This window comes from Erithacus rubecula, assembly GCF_903797595.1.
Source record: "Erithacus rubecula genome assembly, chromosome: 5".
NCBI classification, from domain to species: Eukaryota; Metazoa; Chordata; class Aves; order Passeriformes; family Muscicapidae; genus Erithacus; species Erithacus rubecula.
Genome location: NC_136687.1, coordinates 64,000,391 through 64,026,618, shown reverse-complemented (window position 1 = coordinate 64,026,618; position 26,228 = coordinate 64,000,391). Strand labels below are relative to the sequence as shown.

The following is a 26,228-nucleotide window of genomic DNA, read 5'->3' as shown; positions in this document are numbered from 1 at the left end:
AATTAATGTAAAATGACTCACAAAGAATAATTTTCTTTGATAATCATACCATTATTTAACAATAATTCTTGTGGGTTTACTTTTAAGTAACTTCTCGTAAGGAGTATATGTGCCCACAGGTATTGTTTAAAAGCTAGTTGGGTAATTAAACATTTTTGCTGTAATTGTTACCTCTTACAGCTGCTTCACTGAAATTAATAAGAAAGAAAGAAAACTTGGAGAAAAAACCAGGTAGGAAATATGCAATTGAAAAAAGTCTGACTTAATTTAAAAGAAAATACATATAGAAAGTTAAAGAAACTGATATAGCTTGCATTGTGTCAAATTTTATTTCAGCAATATGAATGGTAATGTCAGCTGCATTATGATAATTTAGCATTCTTTAGTTAATGAATTGAAATTTAGAAGACATTTTTATTTTATTCCAGGCTTGCCAAGTTGTTATTTAAAAATGGGTGAGAAATCATCCTTCATTTTGATAAATTCAATACAGTTTTGCAGTGATTATTGTAAAGGTGATGGGAATTGTTTTTTCTTTTATCTTTGCTCTCCTCCAGTCACATTTGTGTCTCACAGGGAAGGCAGGGATGTGACTTGTTTCTGTCAGTCTGGCTGAGCTGGTTTGTGGATGCAGAACTGAGAGGAGAGAAGTGGGTACTTCATGATGAAATCCCAATAATTTGTGGACAGGTGAAGCCTGCTGCTTGAGAGAACTCTTAGAGCTCCCTGAATTTCTGCAGGTAGAATGTTTCCTTGTCAGTGCTTGGCATTTTTGGCAGGCAGAGGACCAGTGATGCTCACCCAGCAGAGCCCTGCAGTTATAGCTATGGCCAAACAGGCTTTTGTCTATCCTAGGACTGCATTGACATAAGGAAATAAAATATCAAGGGCTGTGCAACTTTACATTATGTGCAAGGACTGAGAGGATTTTTCCTATGAGCAGAGTAGGATGAAAAAGCAATGTTAATTGAGAGATTTATTTCCACTCTAGCAGCCCCCTGAAGTTTTTGTCTGTGGATATTTGTGCTCTCAGAGGGGGCAAAACCTGTCACATTGGCTAATAAATCTTCCAGGAATTTTGAAACTCTGTGACTTATGGAACACTCATGTTGGGCTGTATGCAGGCATACCAGAAGTGAGTGTAAAACCTGCAGAGACTCTGAGTGCTGCTGTTGGAGACTGTGCTGCTGGGGGAGTTCCCAGCATCCCATCTGTGTAGATTATTCTGGTCTGGCATTTTTTTATTCACTTACCTTTGTATGCTGGCAGTTCTGAAGTTACAGTTTAAGAATGGAATGTTTCTCAGCTTTTAAACTGTATTCTCTGCTATACAAGTGCTGGTTTTGAAATATCAGCCTGTGAAAAAGAGATGTTAAGTGTGTCTGCAAAAGTTGTGCATTAACTGAATTTTAACTTGCCTTAAGCAGATGAAAAGTCATAGTTTCGTCAAAATCTGACAGTCATAATCCCCAACTCTGTCCAGGGAGCAAGTTATTCTCACATTTTAATTGTCTTCATTTTTGCATTTAAAATGGGGTTTGATTCATTGTCAGCACCGTATGTGACCATTTTGATGGTGCTCATCATGAGAGGAGCCGAATTTCCTGGCACAAATTTCCCATAGAATAATTTTTGCATGCATGTGCTATTGGTACAAGAAGATGGTATCTTTGCATCTCCAGAAAGAATCTAAAACTCTGTTTTTTCCATCAGAGCAAAATGAGATTCTCTGTTTCCTCCCGTTTGTTCGGGTCTTCACCCAAATAATGACTTTATGAATTCATAAACTTGAAGAATGAATATAATTTTGAAATCTAAATAATACGTGGGAGGAAATGTCGGTAGTTGTGAAGCTCTTGAGTTAGAAATGTAGCTATGCGAAGTAGGATTTTTTTCCTTGAATTCCTTTGATAAATCCTAACCCTAGAGCCCAAGAGTTGTCTCTATTCAAAGGGCAATTCGTATTTCCTCTTGGTTAGAGGGCAGCTTTGAATACTGACGGTCCTGTGAAGTGAGAGTAATTTAAATTTTAAATGTCTCAGTGCCGTTCCTGCAATTTGCAAATGCTTCGGGAAGTTCCAGATCAATAGGAAATCGAGGTGGGTATCTCCTTACAAGCCACATCGCCCTTGGGCAGCATCAGGCTCTGGGCACACCATTCCTGAGCGGCATCCTGAACTGGGCTATTGTCTCTCTTAAATGGTACGGCTGGAGGAGTAATCAGATACTTATGTCAAATTGACTACGGTTTGAATCTTCCTCTGAACAGTGATTAGAGCCCAAGATAAAGCTGATGGTTCAAAGTGACTCCCTAGCAAGTCACTTAAGCTTTCAGGATCAAAAGCTGCTAAATTCCGGGAAGACCGTCGTGTGAACACTGAAGATAGTTCCCGTCTCCCTGTTGCAAGTGAGCAATAACTCAAACACTGGAGTTGGGTAGGAAAAACACATTTCTTTTAAATAATGGGGCAATCGAGTATTTTATCTAATACATTGCAGTTCCCAGGTGCTGAAGAGAAGGATTCTGTGACACTGGCAACAGGATGGGAATGTAACAAGCTGTTTACTCTATTAGCTGACAAAATGTACAGCTCGGGTTATGGCAAAAACTTCTTTATAGTTTGAAGTTGCTTATGGTTTCCAAAATCTGCATCCCATAAGGAGAAGAGCTTGTTCAGTTAAGCTCACACCTATTTGGACACCTGTGAAATGAAGGGGAGCAAACCTCCCTCAACACTTTAGAAAAAAGCTTGGCTGATGGAAAAAATTCACCTCAGGAGCTCAACACGGCTTCTTTCTGCCCAACAGCTTAATATCTGGCATCTGAATGCGGCTTTCCAGACAGCTGAGTATTAATAAATCATAGTTGGTTTATATATGTAAAAGTTGTTGAAATTATGCAAATTAACTGTTCAAACAGACCCTTTCAGGTGGAAAACCCAGTTTCTGTGAATTACATTACAAGTAAATGAAATCTGAAATGAGAGGCATTACTGACTGTATCAAAGGAGCATGAACAAGTCTTAAAAAGGTGATAGGAAAACACTTTACCAGCATAGCTTACACCTCAGGAGACTTCCTAAGGTAATTAACAAAATGTTTTTAACAAGAAGTGAAGGAAATAATCAATGATAATATTGAATAGCTGAGTAGAGCAATGATCTCTAAATCTTGGCAAACAGTTTGTAAGTAGATAAAGCTCACTGCAGAGAGGGAAAAGCAACACAAAGGGAGAGCTGTAAATTAATATGGATCCTGAAAATTAGAAAAAAAAATTGTTAAAGGTAACTGAATTTTACTGTGGAGTTGTTAGAAAAGTGTAATTCAGGAGAAAAAAAAAAAAAGAAAAGCAGAAATTAAAGCTGGCCTGAACTTCTGTTGTAATTCATATGATTCTGTGCCTTTTTTTTTTGTTGCTGGAAAAGTCTTCTCCTGTGTTGTTTCAGGCAGGATAAAGGAATGAGTTGAAGTTCAGTAGAACAGAAGATAATATGCTGACCAAATGGAATCCTGACCATAATTCAACTAAACCCTTATCTGGAACACCTTCCCCAGTGTTGGTTGTACTCAGATTTAGAGATATTTGAATCTGTCCGTCAGGACTGGTACTGTAGCGTCTTGAAATGACAGGGTATGTTAAGAGAAGTTCACTGAGGCTTTAGGTCAAGGTGCAGCTTTGTTGATTGAAATCCAGCTTGACTGGATGAATACTCATTCATGCAGACAAGTAGAGGTGCAGTCTTTCACCCCTGCTGTTTGGAGCCACTGTTCATTTAAGTGGGAAAAAGTGGGAGATAAAAAAGGTAACTCGGGTAGAACATACATTATGTTACTTAAAAACCACAAACTGGTTGTTTTCCAGCAGACACTCATAGGCAAAAGAAAGGGGGGGAAAGAAAAGAAAAAAGAGGAGGTAAGTTAAAAATTAAATTAACTTAATGAGAACCACAGTCATTTTCAGCCCTGATAATGCGATGCAAACATAAGCAAGATTCAAACCAGGCATCTTTGCTTTGCATGGCAGTAATATGGGGATGAACAGGATGTCCAGAAGGAAATAGTGCAATGCATCAATGAGGCAGCAGCTGCATTTGGCCAGCATGAAGAAGATGTAGGTGTTGATAACGCACAATTTAAAACCAATGCAGGAATCTTCCACTGAAATTCTGTTTCCACCTTAACACTTGGATTTGAAAGCTGGAAATCCACCAAAGGTACAGACAGACGTCTAAAAGCTTTTGAAATTAAATGCCTTGGGGAAATAGTAAGTATTAAATGGAATGAATTTATAACAAATACTGAGATTCGTCGGGGAGTTGAACAAGACTTAATCTCCTAAATTATCCAGAAATGAAGATGGAAATATCTAGGATATGTGGTAAGAATGAAGCCAGATCTGATGCCAGACTGTCTGCCATGGCAGGAATGCCTTCAGGCTGACTGTAGAACATGTTAAAGGGGCTGACCAAAGTAATTCCTCCAGTGGAAAGTGCTCGGAGCCAGAAACATCATAGGTGGCTTCAGAAAGTGGAGGACGGTCAAGGAGAAAGCCAGATGGACAACAGTCAGCAGGGTCCTGTATTTGTTTGGGGGAACTCTTGGCAGCATAGGGAAAAAATTCAGTGAATTCAGTGGCACCAAATGTTTTCCTCTGATATTTCACATCTGTTAGGGGCTATAACGTGCAGACCTGCAGAATGATTTCAGGACTTTCATCAAGCAACACTGCAGTCCTGATGAGCAGAAAGGAGTATTTTAACCCCAGAGTTCCAGCTCTCTCTGTCACTTGCAACTGGCAACCGCAGTGAGCTCTGTAATTTATGTAAACTCTGCACCACCCACAAGACTCTAAGATCAACACACAAAGTGGTTTCTGCCGGTATGAGGGAGAAAACCACCAGGTTGTCTTCCTGCATCCGGGTGGAGGAAGTCAGTGATTGTCTGCTTGCACTAATAAGAGGAGGCATGTCTGTGGGGCCTTTTCTCCAGGCACAGTGTCTTGGCTTCTGACCCAGCCAGTGCACTGCTGTTCTTAATTAGCCGTGTCTTGACTGCATTAATATCCTGGCATGCAGCTATCTGGGATTTTGGAGTCAGGCATGCAGTTCTTCAGTCTTACCTGTTATTTCTCAGTCACTGGAACCATGTCACCTGCTCTGTGGCACCAGCAGCAGCCTCAGTGACCACATCTGGCTTTTCCCAAAGTCTTTTTGCTCATCTGGACCTGAGAAAACTTTTTAACTACTTAGAGACTCATGCTGCATGTCTGCTGCTAGATGTTCAAATAGTGCTTTGCTGAGTGAGCATCACTTCGCAGGTGCTGGTAAGAGGCTTCTTACCCACTTGTTTCTCTTTTTCTCCTCAGTTTATGACTTAAACATAGGTTAAGAATGCACCTTTTGAAAGGAGGAAGGGGCTTCATTGGTATTTAGGCACTGACCCATAGCAGAGAAATTGGAATGAGATGATCTTTAAAATCCTTCCCACCCCAATCATTCTGTGATTCTTCCACTACCAGGTAGTGAGTTAAAACCCATTTAAAACCCATGCTTTCTTCTGTTTGTTTCTTTATCAAAAGCATGACTGGTATCCTATGAACAGAGGCATCCTGTGCTGTTTGTTCTGCTCAGCAGGCTCCTGCCTGGCCACCAGCTTTGCCCTTGGCAGGGAGAAAGACCTCTTGGATCTCTCCCCAAGAATGCCAGGTGTTCCCAAGTTTGCCTTGGTCTCAAATGGGCTCGGCACCTGCATTGTACCCAGTATGTGTTAACTGTGAAAGGGCAGGAGGGCTGTGTCTCTCAGAGGATTTAAACCAGGATTTGTTTTTTTCACTCCCTGTTTGTTTGGAATATAAGCCTCAAGACAGGTTTGTAAAAGGCAAAATGACCTTGGTTTGCAATTTCAAGTACCAATGAGTGATATTTATTGTATTGTGGCTTTATTCTCTCTCTGAGTTGAATGACTTTTCCTTTAGCTTAGTAATTGTGACTGGTATCTACTTTATTGCTTAAAATGGTCTTCCAGAACCACAGTAGTAAAATAAGATCTTTCAAATAATGAAAACCAGATTTTTTTTTTTTTTTTCAGCTGCAGCACTGGCAGTAATGATGGAAAGTCATTGATTTCCTTTTGAAACTGTTTCTGAATTGTTTCCTTGATGTTACCTACCTCTCTCTTGATTTCTTTCTTTAGAAGCAGCTGCTTTCACATATCTGGTTTGTTCCAGGAATATTTTTTTTGCACCTTGTTTATCTGTAGTTTGTTTGACAAGTCTGTAAAGTTTGATCACAAGCCAGGAAAAGTCATGAAGAATTTTGTGGTAGGGTAGTCACTGAAGTATCCAGGTGTAAGGAATACAGAAACTGGTATGACAAAAGATTATATAAAATGGATCATGCAGCTTTAGAAACACATCTTCTTGTCTGCAGCAGTTTAACTTCTCCTTGCCACACACTAAAGTATGCAGCCTCAAGAAGTGTTCAGAGCATGTCCTGTGCATGAATCCTAGGAAAACAGAAAGTAGGAGATGAAAAGCTATTACAAGGCAGATCCTGATGGAGCTGACCTGCTGTCGGGTTTTGTCATTTGAGGCTAAATTGTCTCTCAGAAAAACATCTCATCCCATGCTGGTAATTTAATCAGTCAGAGCACTTGTAATATAAAGGTAAAGTTTATGTATGGAAAATAATGTATTATGTGGTAGATCATTGTTGCAGTGTTCAAAAGCTTCTGAGGAGAATTGTGCTGTTTTGGCAGGAGTTCAAAATTCTCTTTCCTACAAGGAACAGGTTCGGTGGTTTGTTTTTTCTCTACCATGTCATTTTGAGGTTACATGGTAACATCTGTCAGAGCTATGCTAACCTCTGTCATCCAGCTGTTATAATTGTGGTATTTCCCTTCCTTTTCCTTCTCTTTCCTCTCCTTTCTGCTTTCCCTTTCTCCTGCCTTAGAAAAAAAAAAAAAAAAGAAGGTAAAAAACCTAACAACGAAAACCACCTCCTTTTATACTGAAACTTCAGGTGGAATGAAGTGGTTATAAAAGCATCTGTCAACACAGGAATGGTTTGCCAAGCCAAGTATTTGGGTTGGAAGTCATGCCTTCCCAACTGCTTGAAAACAGGAAGTATCTCTGTTAAGTGATGGATAGCTCTACTTTGCTGAGAGGAAGAAAAGGCTTTTTTTCTTTCTTTTTTTTTTTTTTTTTTTTTTTTTTTTTTTTTTGCCTCTGGGCCAGCAAATGAGTTCTGCAGTTGTTCCATGTATGTGAAGAAAAACTCCTGTGGAAATGTATATATGGGTGCACACATCTGTATGGATGTGTGTGTGTATGAATATACAAATGAAAAAAAAGTACAAAACTCAAACCCAACAATGTACTTTGTACATGACTGGTCCCTGTCAGAAGCCAGCCCAGGCACATCTTATCCCAGTGATTCCTGTAAAGCTCTCAAAATCTGTCAGAAACAGCCTGCAGGATTGCAACGGCTCCTGGGTGATTAATTGCCAAAAGAGTCTGGTTCCAGGTTCCATTACATGTAATTGTTATCTTTTTCTAAAGGGGTTCTTTCATTAAACCCCCATTGCACACCGCCCTCCCCCCCCCAAAAAAAAAAAAAAAAAAAAAAGGAAAAAAAGAGCTGACATTCCTGAGGTTTTGCACCTCTTAGACAGGAGCATGAAGGACTCTCTTATGTAAACATACATTGAAGAGGGTGTGTTATGTTGTTTATTAGCTGATGATAGATTTTTTTTTTTCCCTTCACTTAATTTTAACTTACTAAAAATCATTTTATTAGAAATGGGGAAGAAAAGGCTTCGTGGAGTGGGCGTCTTTCAGTGTTTCTCCACATTAGCACCTTACTGTGAGACTCAGCAAGTGTCAAAGGACTAGATCACTCCTGCTCCTTGCTAAAATTGCTGGAAAACAGCTGAAAACTGGGCTATCCTCTGTGCCATTGTGGTAAGACTGCTCAGACTGGACATGGGGAGAGGACAAAACCTTGTGTCTGACACCTCCTTTGCAAAGGAAGTTTGTGGCTTTAAAACATGTGGTTGAGTGTCCTGAAGGTCTGGGCAGATTGTGAAGAATAAATTGCTTTTCTGGGGTCATATTGACAAAGCAGGGGGGGATTGAGAGCCTGATTCCCTGGCGGTGCCTCAGTGGGTTTCAACACATGTAATTTGGAGCTGAATTTCTGTGGTGCCAGACTGGAATTGTATCAGCCTGATTGCTTGGGTTTGCACTGCTTTTACTGCATTGAAAATGGGCCGTGTTTCTGACAGGTTTAGACTTTTATAGATGGAGGCCTGGGCAAAGCTTGACTCCCAGTGAGCACTGCAGTGATTTGTGCCAACTGGTCAATTTAACTGTTGCAAGTATCAGATGGAGTAAAAAAGCATGGAGATACTGGTTCTGCAGCTGCAGAGTATCTGCCTGCAGATGTTTCTGCCAAGAGAAGTGGTTGAAACTCAGTTTCTTGAGATGTTTTAATCCTATTTGAACAAAACTGCATAAAACCATGCCCTGGTATTGTCTGCATGGGCCAAGGAGCACATTGTTCCTCACAGTTGTGTTTGCATGGTCTCATTGCAACAGAACAAGTCTCCTCAAGTCTTCTTTCTTCATGATTCCCCATGAATTGGCTGTATCAATCAAATTCTGCCAGTGGCAGGATGATGATGTGGTCAGGGCACTGCTGTTATCTGATTGAAAAGATGAGAGTGTTTGTTTTGTGGCATCCAGCTTTGGACAGATTAGGAAAGCCAAGCCCAGCCTTCCTTACAGGTTTTTGAGGCTCGATATGCTTTCACATCAACTCTGGAAATTTTTGCATTTTTGAAGCACTTCAAGCACTGCCTATTTGTAATTGTAGAAATTATACTCATATTTGTTTTAAATCACCACCCTTAGTGGGACTGGTTGCTGTGAAACATGCAGAAGCAGAGCATGCCATTCCAGCAGGTGATGACAGTGGTTTCAATTGATTCAAGGTAGTTCTTTCCCAGGTTTCATTTTGTAGGGAAGGATGAATTTGCCATTTTCCTGCACACTCTCTTGCTGTAATAGCTGAGAGACTGATCTGTAGTGCTGGCTGAAGGTGTTAGTTCCTCTGGCTAGCTGGCAAAGAGAGCAGTTCCAGAGGACACATGGAATTACACAGGAAAGTTTCCCAGTGTTGATGTGACAAACTGGAGACAGGTATGAATTAATGATTGAAGGGAAAATATTAGCTAAAGATGTGTACTTAGAGGATAAGAGGGAGTAACTGCTGCACAGGCAGGGGCATCTGAGGGACAGATCATGTTCTTATTTTGGAGATGGTTCGCTCTCTGTATCGCTTCATCTTGCTTTAGACTGGGATCATCTCAGCTGTCTCCCAGTTGGAGTTGGTTTGCTGTTTTCCTGTGTTTCAAAGCACATGTTTGCTCCCTGCCTTTAATCCATGCTCCTGCTGAATGCCTGAGCAGAGCATTTCCGCCACGCTGCTGTCACTCGGTAGCTGAACACCTGCTGTCAGACTATCATGTCCTTTCTTGTCAACTTGCACAATGCTTCAGGTCTTGAGCAAGACTGACACCAGAAGGGCTGTGCAGCCTGGCTTTTATAAATCTCTGTGGAAAGCAAAGCTTTCACAGGAGACTGCAGCATTTTCCAGGAGCTGGTTTCTAATGGTATTTGGTAAAATTCTGTTAGCAAATGCATTTTATGGAGTGGATGTGGCGCAGGTTATGGAACCAAAGTGCTCCACCCTGAGAGGAGTTGTAGATGTTGTGTAATGACAGCAGAGAGTAATCTGCACAGATCTTGGGAGACGTACAAGGGTGGTGACCAGCAAAAGTCATCAAAGAGGGGAACTGGTTAGAGATGTTGGCATGTGCTGACGGTGGTGACAGGCGCTGGCACAGAAGGAAGAAGGTGGGGAGGTGGAAGTGTGAGGAAAGGGGCTCTTGGCAGGAGCAAAGCAGTATCGCTTGACTCGGGAGCCTGTAATTACAAGACTCCAGCCTTGTGACACAGTGAATAAGCGTGTCACCTGGAGCAGAGGAATTCAGGGTTTCCTCCCCAAGCAGCTCGTGCCAGATGGAGTGGGAGTAAAAGCCTTGTGGGAGAATAAAATTTTGCTCTCCACTGGACTATGGCTTTTAAGTCCTTAATAGTAATACTCCAATGTGTCTTTTCCCCTCAGCACCTTCTATTAATTTCAGTAATTAACCCATGGCTGCCAAAAAGCCTCCTCTAATCTCTCTAGAAAACAGGATGGATGAGCTTCCTGTACTTGAAACTTTCAAAGATCCTAAAATGCCAGTTGCTTCCTGATCTGTTGGGCTGGGAGCATGACCTGCTCTGACACAGAGTGAGAACAAAAACATCAGGCACTGAGGTGAGCCACAAAAGCGTAGGAGAAGCTCCTTGATGGGAGCTGCCTTCACTCCTGCCAGAGATAAATGATGGCACAAGAAGGCCTTGACACTTCCCACACTTGCAGTGCATCTGCCCTGACATGTGGGTAAAACCGTGGAAAGCATCTCACAAACAGCTACTGCTTGCACAGGCTGCAGGAAGGCTGTGGCAGGGTGCTGAGGCCCTGGCACAAGCTTCCCAGAGGAGCTGTGTATTCCCCATCCCTAGAAGTGTCCCAAGCCAGGCTGGCTGGGGCTTGGAGCAACCTGGTCTAGTGGAAAGTTGTCATTGCCTATGGCAGAGGGGTTGGGATTATTTGGTCTTTAAGATCCCTTCCAACCCAGACCCTTCTCTGATTCTATGATTCTGTTTCTGTAAAATGACTTAGAAATGTTTAAATACTGTAATGGTGGGAAAAAAAAAAAATGCATTACTCACTGAGGTTACAAGATATAGAGCATCTCTTCTATTGAGGAGTCCATGTAAGTAGGAGCCATGACCACAGTTCATAAATAGGAGCTGTTAATCTAAACTGGAAGGATTTAATTACAAAGGAACTATTCTCAGTCCTCTCCTTTTCATCAGTGGTCTAATCCCAATGGATTCCAAAGGGAAAATTAAAGTTTTAGTTACTTTTTTTTAGGTTTTGCATTAAAAGCAATGTATTTGCTTGGAAGAAAGCAAATTTAGTATAAAAATCTGTTCCTACTTGTGGAGATGGATTGCAGCAGAGAGCAGTGCAGTAACACTGATTCTCCAGATGAGCTTCTCTACCTCCTGAGCTGATTTGCTTTCTCTTACTCACCTCAATATGCCACTTACTGCATGGGAGTTTTTAAATTGTGTTTATTTTTGCTAAAGTTAGGTCACCCTCTTGCACAGTTCATGTGTGAGTTTTTGTTATATGATGTGATTAAGAATGCTTTTGATGAATTAAGCATGGCTGTGGAGATATATTGGTATGAAAATAATGTTTTTTTCCTGTCCAATAGAGAGCTTATCAGCTGGTTATGATTCTGCCAGTGTTATAGTTCTGCACTCTTTGACAATGTGGCTTTTGAAATGGCCAAGTATCCTTTGACAAAGCTAACTATAGGTAGATGCTTTAAAAAAAAAGCAGGGAAAGAGGAGGAGGAAAATTAGGAAAGCCCTAAGGTTAAATCTGGTCCATTCTTAACAGGAACCACAAATATTTCCAGGCTTTACTTATTAGCGTTTTATTTCCTGAAATGATTGTCTTCACAATTGCACACACAACACATGTTTTTGACCTAGGTATCTTTTCCAATAATATATTTTGAGGAAATACTCCATTTGAATTTTTTAAAAAAATGAAAAGTTTCTTTTACAAAGGGGAGCAGTTTCTCCTTTAAAAACTGTGGTTTTGCTGTTGATGATACTCTGTACTACATGACAATTATCCCACTTTCCTAGTGTTCCCCAGAGGACCATTTTATCTGTATACCACTCATAAACTTTCAATGCATAAGCACTTAGACCCCTTTCATAACTGTTGTGGTAACAACAACAACAACAAAAATCACATAAATCTGCAGAAGAATTGCTCAGTGGTACGAAGTATTCTGGGTTTGAAGTGTTATGGTTTCTACCAAAACCCCAATTACTTAATTGTGTGCCCTCCTGGCCGATGTAAATTATGCAGCCCTCACATCTCGATATCAGTGAGTTCTGTAGCTCTGCACACACATCAATTAATTTTGGCCCCATCAACTTCCCACCTCCTGTGGGCTCCTCACTCCGAATCAGGTTTACATCTCCCAGCCAGGAGCGGTTCACCCAGCGCTCCCAGCAGCCACATCTGCCCGGGCCTGCAGCCCCACTTCAACTCTTCACCCTCCCCCTCCTGCCTCTGCTCCTGCTGAATCCCTCCTCCTCCAGCTCCACAGCGTGGATCCATCCTCCTGCTCCTGCTGAATCCCTCCTGCTCCACAACACAGATACATCCTCGTGCCTTGCCAGTGGGTCTCCACCTCCAGCCTAGTGCTACAGGTGCCTCATCATGTACCTTAGCAGCCCAACAGAGTTCACTTCTTTCCAGTGAGCAAAAATATCACGAGAGATGTCTTGTTCCCTTACTGCCAGCCTCTGCGTGCAGCTTGGGTCTGAATTCTGAATTATTTTGGCCAGAAAGAAGCAGCATCTCTGTGAGGAGTGTGTAGAGATCAAAATTCAGGAGGGCCACATGATGTCCTGCAAATGAGAGGTCTTGACTTGCTGTTGCCTTCTGAGCAGCCAGCAGCAGAGCAGCTCTGCACCACAGCCCCTCACCAGGCCTTTTTCCTCCAGGAATACTGGATGGGTCAAGGCAGGCACCTTCCTCACCCTCTCCTGCTGATTTTAGCTCCTCAGGAGCATGGAGAGAGGGAGATTGGTGGCTTGCCAAGGGGCCAAGGTGATGGCAGCAGAGCCAGGAGCTGTGCCCAGGGTCTCCCAGGGTCATCAGGTTGGGAGGGCTGGTGGAGACCAACTCTCAGTTCAATCTGCTTTTGTCTTCAGGGGCTGGAGGGAGTCTGACTCTTGTCTCAAACTGAGGTTATAGAAGATTTTCTCTCCTTTTTTTTCTGTGTTGATATAGCCAGCGTGCACTGCTGCAGCTGACTTGTGCTTTTTTTGTACAGTTCCCAGCACATCTGGTTGCATTGGATAAGGTCCCTGGGCCTGATTGTAGCAGAAAAGTAATGATAGCATGCTTAAAACTTGGGCCTTCAACTACCACCATATGTAAAACACAAAGCACTGGGGACAAACTGGAGGAAACACAGATTTTAATCACTGACCAGAAAAATGTTAACTGTGTTATATCTGCAGTTGTGCTTTTTGTGCCTTGAAACTGAGAGCCAGGACTGAAGAACTTGCTCCCAGCTGATTGGCACTGAGCATTTTCCCTGTCCCACCTGCACCATATCCCTGGTCATTCATCAGTGGGAAGCTAAGCTGCCTGTAGAAAATTAATTGTCTGGGCGTCCTGATAAAACCTGCCTTGGTTTGAAAGAGGCACCACCATACTCACATGAACATTTCTTGTTTCTTCTAAAGAATAGAATTAGCTATGGGCATTTCCTTAAGAGCACACAGAACACAATTGCAGGCTAATTCCTCTCCCTCCAAGCCTAGTCTTGAAACATGCAAATTTCTCTTTCAAGTGTGTTGGCAAAAATGGCAACATCCTGACACACACATGCGGTTTAGACACTGAATTATAGACTGGTCGAGATAGCGTCAGTGAGCTGAGTTGTTGTGTAGGTTCATCAGGAGTGCTGTGTAAAACAGCACAGTCTGCTGAGCATCTATCAGTGCACAGCTTGTTTCTTGCTCTCTTTTGTAGAGATCCAGCACTGGCCAGTGCAGGGACAGCGTGCTGGGCTGGGTATGGCCCTGTGGTCTTCCCAGCTTTGCTCTACTTTGCACAGCTCTGTGCACCACAGGACCGTGCTTTCTGCTGAGCGTTTTCATGTTCTGTTTTAAAAATAACAAGATATCTCTTAACATTCAGGATACATTTTTCCACTCTGAAGCACCACAACAGTCTTTTTAAAGAAACTCTAGGAAGGGTGTTAACTTGATCAATGCTGTGCAGGAAGGAAAGCTCTTTCCTACTATTTTTTCAGCATGACTTTCACTGACATGATCAGGCTGGGAAAAGACTTATTGGCTGACAGCCCAGGACAGCCATGCAATATCTCTAGTCATCTGGAACTCAAACTAGCCTACCCAAGGGAGAACCATAACATAAAAACAATTTAGGTTACATGCTGAATCTTATAAACATTGTTCAGTTTTTAAAAAAATAGTTTAAATACTATTTATGTGCATTCGCTGTGCACGGGATTATTGTATTTTGCTTTTCTTTTTACCAAATGTCAAGTAAGAAAGGCTGGGAGAATTTCTACTTTTTTTACTGTAGATGGTTTTCAGAAATCCTGGAGATTTTTCATAAACATAGGGAAATGAGTTTCCTCCCTTCTCATAAATTTAAGAGCTTGGCTTCTCCTCTCTATCGGATATAATTGTTTTATATATAGATAAAGTTTACTTTTTGACCCTGTCCAGAAAGCTGTTTGAAGGGACCTTGCAGAGGCTCAGTGGTCCCCCTCCTGTGCACACAGGGCTTTCACCAGACCAGACGGGAGAGACCTTGGCTTCTTCTGCTGAGCCATGAAACCCCCAAGGGCAGAACTTTCCAGCCTCCCCAATGACCTGCCCCAAGGCTGTGCTTCTCTTCTAGAAATTTTTTCCTCCCATCCAGTCTGAACCCTCTGTTCTGCCCTTCCCATTTTACCTTGTCTGTCTCTGTTCTGCCACCTTCCCACATCCAGTATAATCTGAGTAACCCTGAACACCCAAAGTACAAGGCCAAACACACATGTATGAAGCTGAGCTTCACACCTCTGTTGTTACCTTATTTTGCAAAATAACCCTGTCAGAGTAACCTGCTCATCTGTAAGCAAGTGTAGCTCTAATAATGTGGGATAAAGCAACATGGATCCACAGTGTAAGATTCACTTCAACAAAACCCTTCTATTCTCTGCTCATTGTCTTGGTGAAAGATCTGAACTTGGGATGTGTCCGTTGCCACCTGTCCTTCTGCCAAGTCCTAACATTCCAGCACACCTTGCAACAAGTCTAGAAGTATTGTTTTAGGAAGATGGCTGTGGTTCCTTTATGATCCCTTTTTTTTCCATAAACTGGTATTTCACAAGCTGAATAGCCTTACTGTCTATTCTTGTGCTGGTTCTTGCTTTTGTGAAACTATTGGTTATTTGGTGGTGGTGGTTTTGAGCTGTGGTTTTTTATTTCCTTGATGTGCTGTAACTTCTGCTGTGATGCTTTCATTGCAGGCCTTGCTGAGGCCAGGGCGAATAGACAGAATTATCTACGTGCCACTGCCAGATGCAGCCACTCGCAGGGAAATCTTCAAGCTTCATTTCAAGTCCATGCCAGTCAGTGATGAAGTCTGCTTGGCTGAGCTCGTGGAGCACACTCAGAAGTACTCAGGAGCAGAGGTAAAACTTTCTGGAGTTGGTGCTCAAATGGTGTTTAAAATTGGACTCAAATATCCCTTGAGCTTTCTCGGAGTGCTAGTGGGAATTATAAAAGGGAATCTTTCAGATATTCCTGTGTTTTTGCAATCTGGGGCTTTTTTACTTCAAGGTCCCCATCAGAAGAGTGATGCCAGGGGAAAGAGCTCTTGCAGGGTGAGCCTTTGTACAATTGCAGGCAGCCTCATTAAGGATGTGCTGCCAGGAGTGAAGGGAGGTGGAGGCAAGTTCTCCCAGACTTCCCAGACAGTTTCCCCACGTTTCTGGGAATCTTTTGAGTGTAGTATTGTGACTGAGAGCCTCGGGAGGAGAGAGGAGAGACAGAGTTAGGAAATACTGCAGGGTAATTGAAAAGGAGTCACTTTGAAGTTTGTATTTTCCTAATCCATATAATCAAGACCTCACAGCAGCACTTATTGTTATAGTTCATTGGTGTTACTTAGCTTCTGACAGTGGATTTCAGACAATTATTTCCTGTCCTGGATAGAAGGAGAAACTTCCTCAGATGCTGCTGCCTGGCAGTTATAATAAGTATCAGTACATTAGTGGTCACCATTCTGCTCCCTGAATATTATTCATGTCAGTGTCTTGTAAAAGGATATTTTGTTCTCGCCTCATTTTAATTAATTGTAAGTAATTATATTAATTCAAAAATTCAAAGAATGTTAATAAGGTTGCCAAGCTGAGCTCTTGAAAGGTATGAAATACCAGAATTTCCACCTTGCTGTAGCCAGCCCTAGTGTCTGCATTATCACACCATTTAATTACATAGTCGCCTTCTGCTTTTTCCATTGCAGAGTGGAAAATGTGATGTGCTTGTCTTGGCTCCCCATCTCTCTGTGTGCTGTTTACAAGGGCAGGGCAATAAGCTAAACTTTTGTCTTGGATGATTGTGGAGGATCTGTGTGATTGCTGAAGGCCCTTCTCGAAGGGCTGGTGATGCTCCCAGGCAAGGCTTCTCCCCATTTAGCTGTCACTTAGATGCTGGTAGTCTGTAAAATGCTGTGCTGCCTACTAATAACTTCTGGCTGGTGAGGGCACTGCTGTGTGTGCTGTGGGGTCATTTTGGGAAGCTGTGTCACAGCAGACACCAGAGCCAAACCCGCAGAGATTTCCTCCTCCACAGCACAGGGCAGACTGCACTCTGGGAATGAATGAATGAATAAATGAATGAATGAATGAATGGAAACTGTGTAGTGAGCAGAGCTGGTTTGGGTAGCACATCTTTCTGCCCAGAATGTGGGCTCTCACAATGAAGAAAAAAAGAGGCAACAATAAAAAGGATTTCAGGCTTAAGTGTTGGTCTGGAAAACTGTTACAGCTCTACTGCCTCCACATTTTGGAGCAGTGACCTGAAACAGTGTTATGTTTATATTTGGAGGACAGTGACACAACTTGGGAAAATTTATCTGCCTCTGGCTGAGTTACAAGCCTCCAAAAACATAAATATAAACATATCCTCTGTCGCATATGGCAACTGTCGCCTTACCAGGCAACAACTGCAGTGCTTGTATTTTAGAAATTCCAAGCATATGGGGATTTCCTTTGGATCTGGATCAGCTGAAAAGCTGGTGGTGAATTCCAGTGCCTGCTTGATAATGAGTCACAAATGTCTTGGTGCTGGCTTTGTACAGAACCAAAAATAAGTTAATGGGTCACTGAGTGCAGCTACAGACTGGTTACAGAGGGGAAAAAGGATGCCTGTTTCTAATATGGCATTTCTCACTAATTTTGTTCTTTTGCATCATGTGAAGTATTGTAATAACTGGGATGTAAAGAGTAAATACAGAAAAAGCCTCAGTCAGGGTTCCTTGGAAGAATATATAAAGTCTTGACAGTTGGCACACACAGTGGCCAGTTTCATTAAAGCCTTTTCTTCCCAGTGTCTCCAGCTTCCCAGCTTTACAAATAGTTTCCGCTGCTGAATGGCAAGTTCCCATTGCAGTGTTCTAGCCTTTGTTCAGAGAAAGAAATGGAAAATGCCTGGTTTTGTGACTAGAAGATGCTGTATGAATAGTGAGCTGCGTGTAAAGATGCGTTGAATCATCCTGACATGAGCTGAATAAACAGCCAGGAAAGTGGATAGTTCAGTGTGCATCTGGCTTCCAACTTGGCTCCTTTTCAGATCAGATACTTGTGTATTTTTGCCTGTCATCGCTTATGACCAGTTATCTCTGTTCACCTGCTGGATGTACGTTTCTTTTAATGACTACTTTTAAAGATACATCAAGATAGCAAAATAGGGCGATTACTTTCCACTGTTTCATGTGAGGGAAGGCAGAAGATAATTTATGAGAGTGAATTACAGTTTCCTTCTCTCACGTGTTAGTGAAGTTTAATAAAAAAAAAAGGCATTAGATGAGCAATGTCTGTACAGTTAACTATTAGGTCGAAGAAATCCTCATCTTTTTTGGAAATATTGGACTTTGAGTGCAGTCTTCATTTCCAGACCCTTCTGATATAGTGCTCTGCAGCAGTGCTTGGGCTCTTCTTCAGGGATACTGCATTTTATTTTGGGCAAAATCACAGGAGATCCAACTTTTATAAAACTGATAATTTTTTAATGGTTTTATATGATTAGAATGTCTGCACTCTGAGACCGCTCACAGTTTGATCACAGCTTTTCCTAGAGCATTTTCACTGTTATTCATGCTGAGAAGTTTTATCTGTTTCATTTCCCCCTGAAGTAGGAATAATTAGAGATCTGTCCACAGAAGTATTTAAAAGCAATGTTTCGAAGTAATTTTCTTGTTTTCATGGTGCTGCCACAGCCCACTCTCCTTAGGAAATATGGGATTTCCACAAACTCAGGTGCTCCATTTTTCAATTTGGGGTTAGACAAGCAAGGGATGAAGAGAGTGTTTCCCCACTGGAGAAATATTTTGTTCCAGAAAGTAGGTGATAAAAAGGAAAATAAACTCAGCAGAGTGAGAGATGTTCTTTTATTGTCTGATCTGCAGTCAGATGATGTTTTGGTTACGATTTAAAAGGCAGAGGGGGAGGTTTTAGGCAGAAACTGAAATCAAGTGTTGAGTTGTTTTGAGTTTAAAGTCGGTTGGAAGTAATAAAAAATTAAATAATCTGGGTATGATGACAATATTCCTCAGATGAGTGTGCTTATAAAAGTAAGATAATGGGACTGGCTGCTTTTAAATTGGTGGAAAGCAGGTCATGGTGAAAGCCAAGGCTGGCATGGTTTCTATAGTATTATCAGTTTCCATGCTTACAGGACACAGGAGTAGAGCAGGAATCTTGGAACCTGTAAATCTTTCACTGGTTCTGAGTCGAAGTGGAACAGTTAATGTAAAAAATATCTTTCTCACTTTGCAATAACTCTCAATGGGAGCACAGAAAATGAAAGGGAAGAAAAGCAAGCTGATGAAGGTTTGGTCTGGCTCAAATAAGAGCAGATGTGATGCCAAAAATGATCTGTGCAGCATCTAACTAGCTCAAATCAACTCAAGTCTTTGACTTTTAAAATATGTATTCCAAAACATGTGTGTTCTTGTTTACCAGATATTGACATATTTAAACTAGCAATTTGAAGTAAAAACATCCCCAAACAACCAAACCTCTCCAAAATCCTCTGTTTCATACAGGGGAAAATACTAAGTACAAGAGGAATGAGGATGTGTTCCTCTATAGGTGCACAGGAGGGTAAAGACCCTTTTATGAGATTGGGGAAAAATTTGTAAAGAAGAGAGAGGGTTTAGATATAGGGGGGTGAAAAGGACATTCATAAGATAAAGATGTGTTATGTTCTTAACATCTAGCTCTACATGAAGGAAAAGATCTTCCTGACTTAAGGAAAAGTCTTTCTGCTTAACATTATTAAAGGGCATTCAGTTTTATATGGTAGCCTGAAGTACTACAGTGAAATGTGATTTTCAAGGTGAGGAATGCCATCAAATTGAAATATAGCAAGATTAAGGCCTCAGATGAACCTCTGATGTTTCTCTTGGAATGGTGCAGAGATTCTGTTAATTTATATCACTCATTGAAAAGTGAACATTTTTGTGTGGGTGGGTGAGGAAAAGTCTCAGCCTTCATCCAATATGGGTAGCATGGGATCACATCCTTCCTACACACATTTATCAGTGCTAAGGATGTGTTTGGCACAGGTGTCTGGAAGGTGAGGAAATACCTGGCATTGGGAATGTTTTCCAAATGTTAGTGTTTGGGATAAACGAGATGAATCACCGGAAAGGAAATAACTAACTACACAGGACTTCCCATGGGATCTTGCCTGCCGCTGGTCTCGCAGGAGGCTCCTACGTGCGGAATGTGCTTGGGCAGACTGGGAACAGGGCAGTGTGAGCACCTGCAGATGTCTGGCAGTGCTGAAAGCAGGATTTTGGGGCATTGCTCTGCCTCTCCCTGCTCCTTTCAGTCACTTCAGAAAGATCTGGTTCCTGTGAGCCATTTTTCAGAGATGTTGCCCAGAGTGGGTGGGTTTTTATCATGTTGTGTCTCAGCTGAGGCATGATGAAATGCTGTGTGCTCTGACCTAGTGAGGATGTAGAGCATGGCTGGCAATCAGCACATTTATGCCAAACATAAGGTTTGGTGTAGAGGGGAGTATTGGCACTGAAATTTATGCATGGCAAGCTTATCTGGGAAAGAACATTTTCTCCTTCAATGAGATAATGATTTGCTAGTAGTTTAATCAAGCAGCAGAGATTTAATGCATCTGGCTGAAGGGACATTAGTGTTTCCGAAAAGGTCAGACCCATTAACAGCTCAGGAGGACACAGTCAAATCTGCTTCCTAAGTAACTCAAAGAACAGTGATCCTCAGAGGAACTTGGGGAAAAAAGCCAGGGGGAATTTGAATGAGCATCAACCAGTGCTGAGTTATAGAATTTTGCTTGCTTCTCAAACTTGACTTTTTTTGCCCCCATAAAACCCAAAGAGCTGATAGCTTGATTCTTTAACACCAAAACAGTTCAGATGCAGGAACTTTGCATGTCTGACTTCATGTCTGACTTCAACATGCTTTTTCTTCATTAACTACAGTAATGGTATCCTCCATCCAGGTTCTGCAAGTGAGCACTCTCATCTTTGCTTTTGCAGGGTTGTTTTGTGTTGTGTCCAGTTTGGAGAAAGAACATCAGTAGGAGCATCACCTGTGTCAGGAGCAAGCTCCCTTCCCTTGAGCTTGCACAAACCAGCTGTAGTTTCACCAAACCAGCTGAGGATGCCTGGCTTTGCCAGCAGCACCAACTGTGCTGTGTGCTTCCTTTCTCTGTCTTTTTCTTTCCATTTTCCCACAACCCCACCCATGGCAGAGTAACCAGGAGCTCCTGGCTGCTGAGGGTGGCAGAGGGGTGCTGCCAGCACAGCAGGGCACTGCTGAGCTGCCACTGTCACACAGGCTTATAAAAGAGGGACCTGGGCCCAGCCTCTGTCAGCCAGCTTCACTTGCCCTCTGCTCTTGCTTCTGGCTCTGCTGCTTTATTGTCCTGGGCTTGGCTGTAATTCCCAGCAGTGGAAAAACATGTTGCTCTTTAAAAGCAGATGGGAATTCATTCCTGAAGGAAAAAATATGTCTCTTTAGGCTACTGCTATTGTTTTCTTTGAGTTTTATTTTTTGCCTGTGAGTTATTTCTAGCAACTTTTAATTTTTTTTTTAATCAGACAGTGGGGATCATTCTTCACTGTCTTGAAGCACACGCTCTTGGTATAGCAATGATCACAAGTGGGGGTATGTAAAGTTCAGAGTGAAAATTGCATTTGCAGTGATCAGGAAGGAATTGGAAGTGCTGGCTTATTTCTGCCTTTTGAAGTACTTCCATTGGTGTAAAACAAATGCTTATATCAGCTCAGAGTTGAAGAATTGGCTTTTATGTTTAAAAAAAAAGGAAAAGAAAAAATAAAAAATGTTTTTGTCCTCACACAGACCTGTTTTTCTGATTTAAACCTGTAGTGCTGGCATTTGATCTCATAAGTTATGACGTGTCATGGGGTATGTGGTTAGGAGTGAACTTGCTGCATGGAGTTTGTCTCAACTCTAGTCCTAAAGTATAAGACAAGGCATACAAATTGGAGAAAGTCACCAAAAAGTTACTGCACTTCAGAAAAAACAGATTCCTGTACCTCCACTCTTACATGGCAACTTCAGGGCCAGATCCTCTCAACATACACAAGTTGCTGTAAATACTGAGTGTGTCTTAGTACATAAGTAAAAGATATGTCTGAAGTTTTCTTGTTTTATTGATTTGTATTCACTTTTTTCATAAACAGGGGTGGGTGGGAAAAGGGAATATTCTTACATGTTCATTGCTATGTCTCATGCCCTTAAGATTAGCACGTGGTTAAGTGCCTGTTATGATTTTAATAATATAATATAATATTTTAATAATATGCAGTGCCTGATTGTCCATCCTCACTGTTCACTTTCTCTTTCTTTACATGTGTATTCATTTTCCCCTTGGATATGCTGCATTAAGAGGAGGGGCAAGTTGATTAGAGGGGATGGAGCACAGGACAAGGGGGAATGGCTTCAAACTGAAAGAAAACAAGTTTAGATTAGATTATTATGAAGAAATTGTTCCCTCTGAGGGGGATGAGGCCCTGGCACAGGTTGCCCAGGGAAGTTGTGGCTGCCCCATGCCTGGAAGTGTCCAGGGTCAGGTTGGATGGGGCTCTGAGCAACCTGGTCTGGTAGGAGGTATCCCTGCCCCTGGAAGGGGTGTTGGAAAGAGATGATCTTCAGGATCTCTTGCAATCCAGGCCTTTCCATGATTCTGTGATTTCAAGGAGGTAGCACCAAGGCATTATGTCCAGCATCAGCTTGGCCAGGAGAGCTGCAGAAGGTTCCCCACTTCTGCAGTGAAATGACCTTCCATCTTTAGTAGAATCAGCCCTCCAAAACCATGGGCTGTACTTGGTCAGTGAGATCTGAAATAGTTCTGATTGTGATCTTAATTGGCACTAGGAGTATTTAGATGTAGTACCTGAAGGCTCATTCAGGATGTTTATACCAGATGAAAGCATCCAGAGGAACACCTTGTGCTGACCTACTTGTGTTTCTGGGACTGTGCCAGTTCAATTGCTGTCATGGTAGAAGAAATGTTAATGAATGGCAGAGGAATAATAGGGCCCAGGTGTAAAAGCCTGTTAATCTACCTGGATATTGTTGCTGTGAATGAAGAACATGTTATTTTAATGGCAACACTGGCTGTTTACACTTCACTGAACTGCAAAGATTGGAGAGCTGGGGTTGTGTGTGTGAATTAAAATGTTTGAACATATATTGGTATCTTTGTGTGCAGGGAAAATAGGATGTTTGCTTTTGGCAGTCATCTGCAAAAAGTCATTGTTTCTGTTGCAAAAATTTGGAACCTAATAATGAATAATAATATCTAATAAAATCAAATAACAATAGACTGTGAATTTCTTGAACAATAAATGTACCTAATTTCAAGTTTAAATGGTCTTGCTAGTAAAACTACCATTGTGTAATACATGCACCAACTATTCAGCTTCCATTGCTTTCTCCCATGATAGAAATGATATTTCACATGTGTAAAGTGAATTTTCAGTTTATTTTCTGAGGGGTGATCATTATTGATAAAATATTTGGAATGGTGGAGTGTTTTGGTTTCTTCCTTAAAATTTTGATTGTGGTTTGCTTTGATATTTCCTGTCCCTAAAAATGTGTATAAGGTGCAGGCTTATGCACTTATCATCCCATAAAGTTATTTGAGTTCAAAAATACACTCTGCTATATTCCTTTCGGAGAGGTTTTGATTATGGGTAATTTTTTATTTTAAGTGAGATTTTTTTGGGGGTAGAATAATTGAAATGTTTTTTATCCACAAACTTTAGCAATGGCATTGTTGGAGCTGGTGGCTTTTTGGTGAGATAAAGCTTCTCAGTGTTAATTCTGAAACCATTTGAGAAGTTGTTGGTAATTAAGACAGTCACTGATGCTGAATGTGGGAACAGGGAATCTTTCATGTATTGCAGCCAAACCTTCATTGTCAAATGTAGGGGCAGTTTTCATTCTTGCCATGTAACTTCTGTTTTCCAGAGCCCTGCTGGGAAGCTGATGGGCACAAGCACTGCTGTAGCTCAGATTTTTGCATAGCAGAAGTTGGAAGTTGTTATTTCCAAGTTATCTTTTACGGTTTCCCTCACACACATATGGAAAAGCTTTGGATTGCCTTTGGCAAAAGGATTAAAAGGTTATTGGGAGATGGAAGCAGCACAATAATAACTCTGCAGCAAATTATTAGCTATGTTAGAAGCAATTCCATGGTCTGTTTTACTTTTTAATTAAACTTTTTTTCAAACTATCACCTAGTTCTCAGCTTAGGCTTTTTGTTTCCTGTCTTTGAGTAATGAAAATGTCAAGGATAGCTGGGTAGCAAAAAAGCCTTTCAGGTCTTAGTCTTCTGTAATTTGTCCATGGCATTGCACGTATAGAAGGGAGCCTTCGGATCTGGCCTGACCACTTGCAGTGGGAGAAAACAGAGCAAACCCCAAGATGACTGCAAGTGCTAATTGGTCTTGACATCCTCATTGTCAGGGGAGGAGAACCAAGAGCGTTTTGTCCAGTTTAAAAGAGCTGCTTTGGGTTTTGTTTGATGGTTTATTTTCTTATTTAGGGAAGTTGCGGGTGGGAGTTATTTTCTCAAAGTAGTTGGCGTCTTACAGACGTGGAGTTTGTTGCTTCATTTCCTAGCAAATAAAGTGAATTTGTGATAAACTAGAAAATTACTGTTATATTAACATTGCACAGTGAAACACACCGTTGGAGGGAAAGGAGGGGGAGAGCAGCAATTTGTCCTCCCTTTTGTCTTCTTGTCAACTTTTTACTGGGAAAAACCAACTTTGTCTTTTACCAGAACTGCTACCTGTGAGCTCTCATTTGATGAAAAACCAATTTAAAAAATTGTACCCAGCTCATAGCTCAGAGTTTGTGAGTATGTGCAAGTCTGTATAAGTAGAACTTTTTCTGCTCTGCAGCAGCTGATTTCCCTTGCACGGTGAGGGTTTTGTTCAGTGGGGATGAGGGACCAAAGAGCAGGAGCCAACAGGATGGGTTGTTGGGAGTTTTTCCCATGTCAGGCAAGGACAGGGCTTGAGTGTTCAGCACTGTATTTCTGGTTACCTGTGCAAGTCACAGTCGTGGCTGTGTACCTGGAGAGAGGGATTTTGGGGGATCCCCTTGTGCCAGGGATGGTGAACTATGGCTGGAGGGCTCATCTCAGGCTCCTCATTTCATGGGATCTTGCCATTTCTGTGGTCATTTCTGGGTATTTCTGTGTTATATAAACCAAGGGACAGGGAACCAAACTGCACTCCTTTGTTAGCAAAACAGAATTTGCAAGGCAAGAAAATGAGTGTGGTAGTTCAGTGTAAACAAGAGAACAAAACTTTTTTTGATTTCAACTTTTCTAGTTTAAGGCCTGAGGACTTCCAAAGAAGTGTTGCTGGCGGCCTTGTTTTAATATTCAAACAGCAAGAGCTCATCATAATGAGATGTCAGCTCTCAGAAGTGAAATATGGAATATAGTCAAAATGTTAAAAGCTGAAAACTTGCTCTTAATTTCTAACATTTGTTGCTACTAAATTTGCAAAAGTATTTGTGAAGTAAGCTGACAAACCTGGAGTTTGGGGGGAATTTAGGAGATTTTTTTGCTTATGGTTATATGTATAAAGACCTTTCTCTTCTTGTTTATGATTTTCTTCACAAGAAAATAAGTTTCATGAACTTACCCATACAAAAAGGATTCTGTTCTTTTCTTTTTTTTATATATTGTCTCTGCATCCATGAGCTAAAAAAAAAAAAAAGATTGGTTTATTTATTAAAAAATCTATCTTTTGTCTTCATTGAACCATGTTTATTAGTAACAATATTTATAGAGGAGCAGGAAATAAAAGAATTTGAAATTAATTTGTCTTCTGTCAGTGCTTGGAAGTTGGAATAAGAAAGGGAACTGGAGCACTGAGACAATATCTTACCCTAGGCTAGTTGTTTACCATTAAAGAGAGAGCTTGCATGCGGGAGGGAGTGTTATGTTTTGGACTTACTTCCTTGTAACTCATAAATCTTGGCTGTATAAACGTTCAGTCATTAATTAAGGCTTTCAAATTAATCTGTTTCCTGACTGGACTTGGCTGGTTTTGCATAGAGCAGTGCCGTTGCCCAATCTCCCAGTTTCGGAGTGCTCTCAAACGTGTGGTATGGGAGGATGGTGTTTATTGTGGAGAGTTAATGAACAGCACCAAAGGAGGGAGGGGGAGCCCCTGGGTTACCAACATGTGCAGGAAATAGGGTGCTGGTATCAAAATGGTTTTGTGCACTTTAATTGCTTCCCTTACTTCAAACAATGGCAAAAGTGGCTATTTTATATTGATAAATGTCAGACCCGGGCAGAAGTATTTTTCATTCCTTTCATTATTCTCACATAGTGTTCTGGTTTTGCAGTTCAGCTAGTTTACTCAGGATGATGTATAAATACAGCCAAAACATCTCTCTCATGTGATGGAAAAAGATTTTAACTTTTGTTAGAGACTTTTTAGAAATTAATTGGTAGTACACTCACTCGCATGCTGCTCATCTGATATTTGGGTCCTACTTGTTTTACCCTTTCTTTACAAATGTGTAAATGTGTATATATATATATATATATATATATATATATATGTATCTGTGTCTCCTTACTTATGCTGCCATGGAGGAACTTTTATAATATATTTCATTATTTCTCAAATAATTAAGTCTTTTCAGAAATTCGTCCTGGAGATGCACTACTT

At 41.3% G+C, this 26,228-nt stretch overlaps 1 protein-coding gene across 4 annotated transcripts in view; it reads left to right on the top strand.

Moving 5' to 3' along the window:
* Window positions 1–26,228, top strand: part of AFG2A (AFG2 AAA ATPase homolog A) — a 157,000-nt gene that overhangs the window by 106,438 nt on the left and 24,334 nt on the right. For 3 of the 4 annotated variants that reach the window (XR_013774280.1, XM_079305973.1, XM_079305972.1), the window contains exon 15: window positions 15,262–15,426. The exons of the other annotated variant lie outside the window; for it this stretch is intronic. Coding sequence is in view for 2 of the 3 variants with exons in the window: in XM_079305973.1 (XP_079162099.1) it covers window positions 15,262–15,426 (165 nt within the window). In the remaining variant the exon portion in view is untranslated. The remainder of the gene's footprint in view (window positions 1–15,261; window positions 15,427–26,228) is intronic. 4 annotated transcript variants of the gene reach the window in all.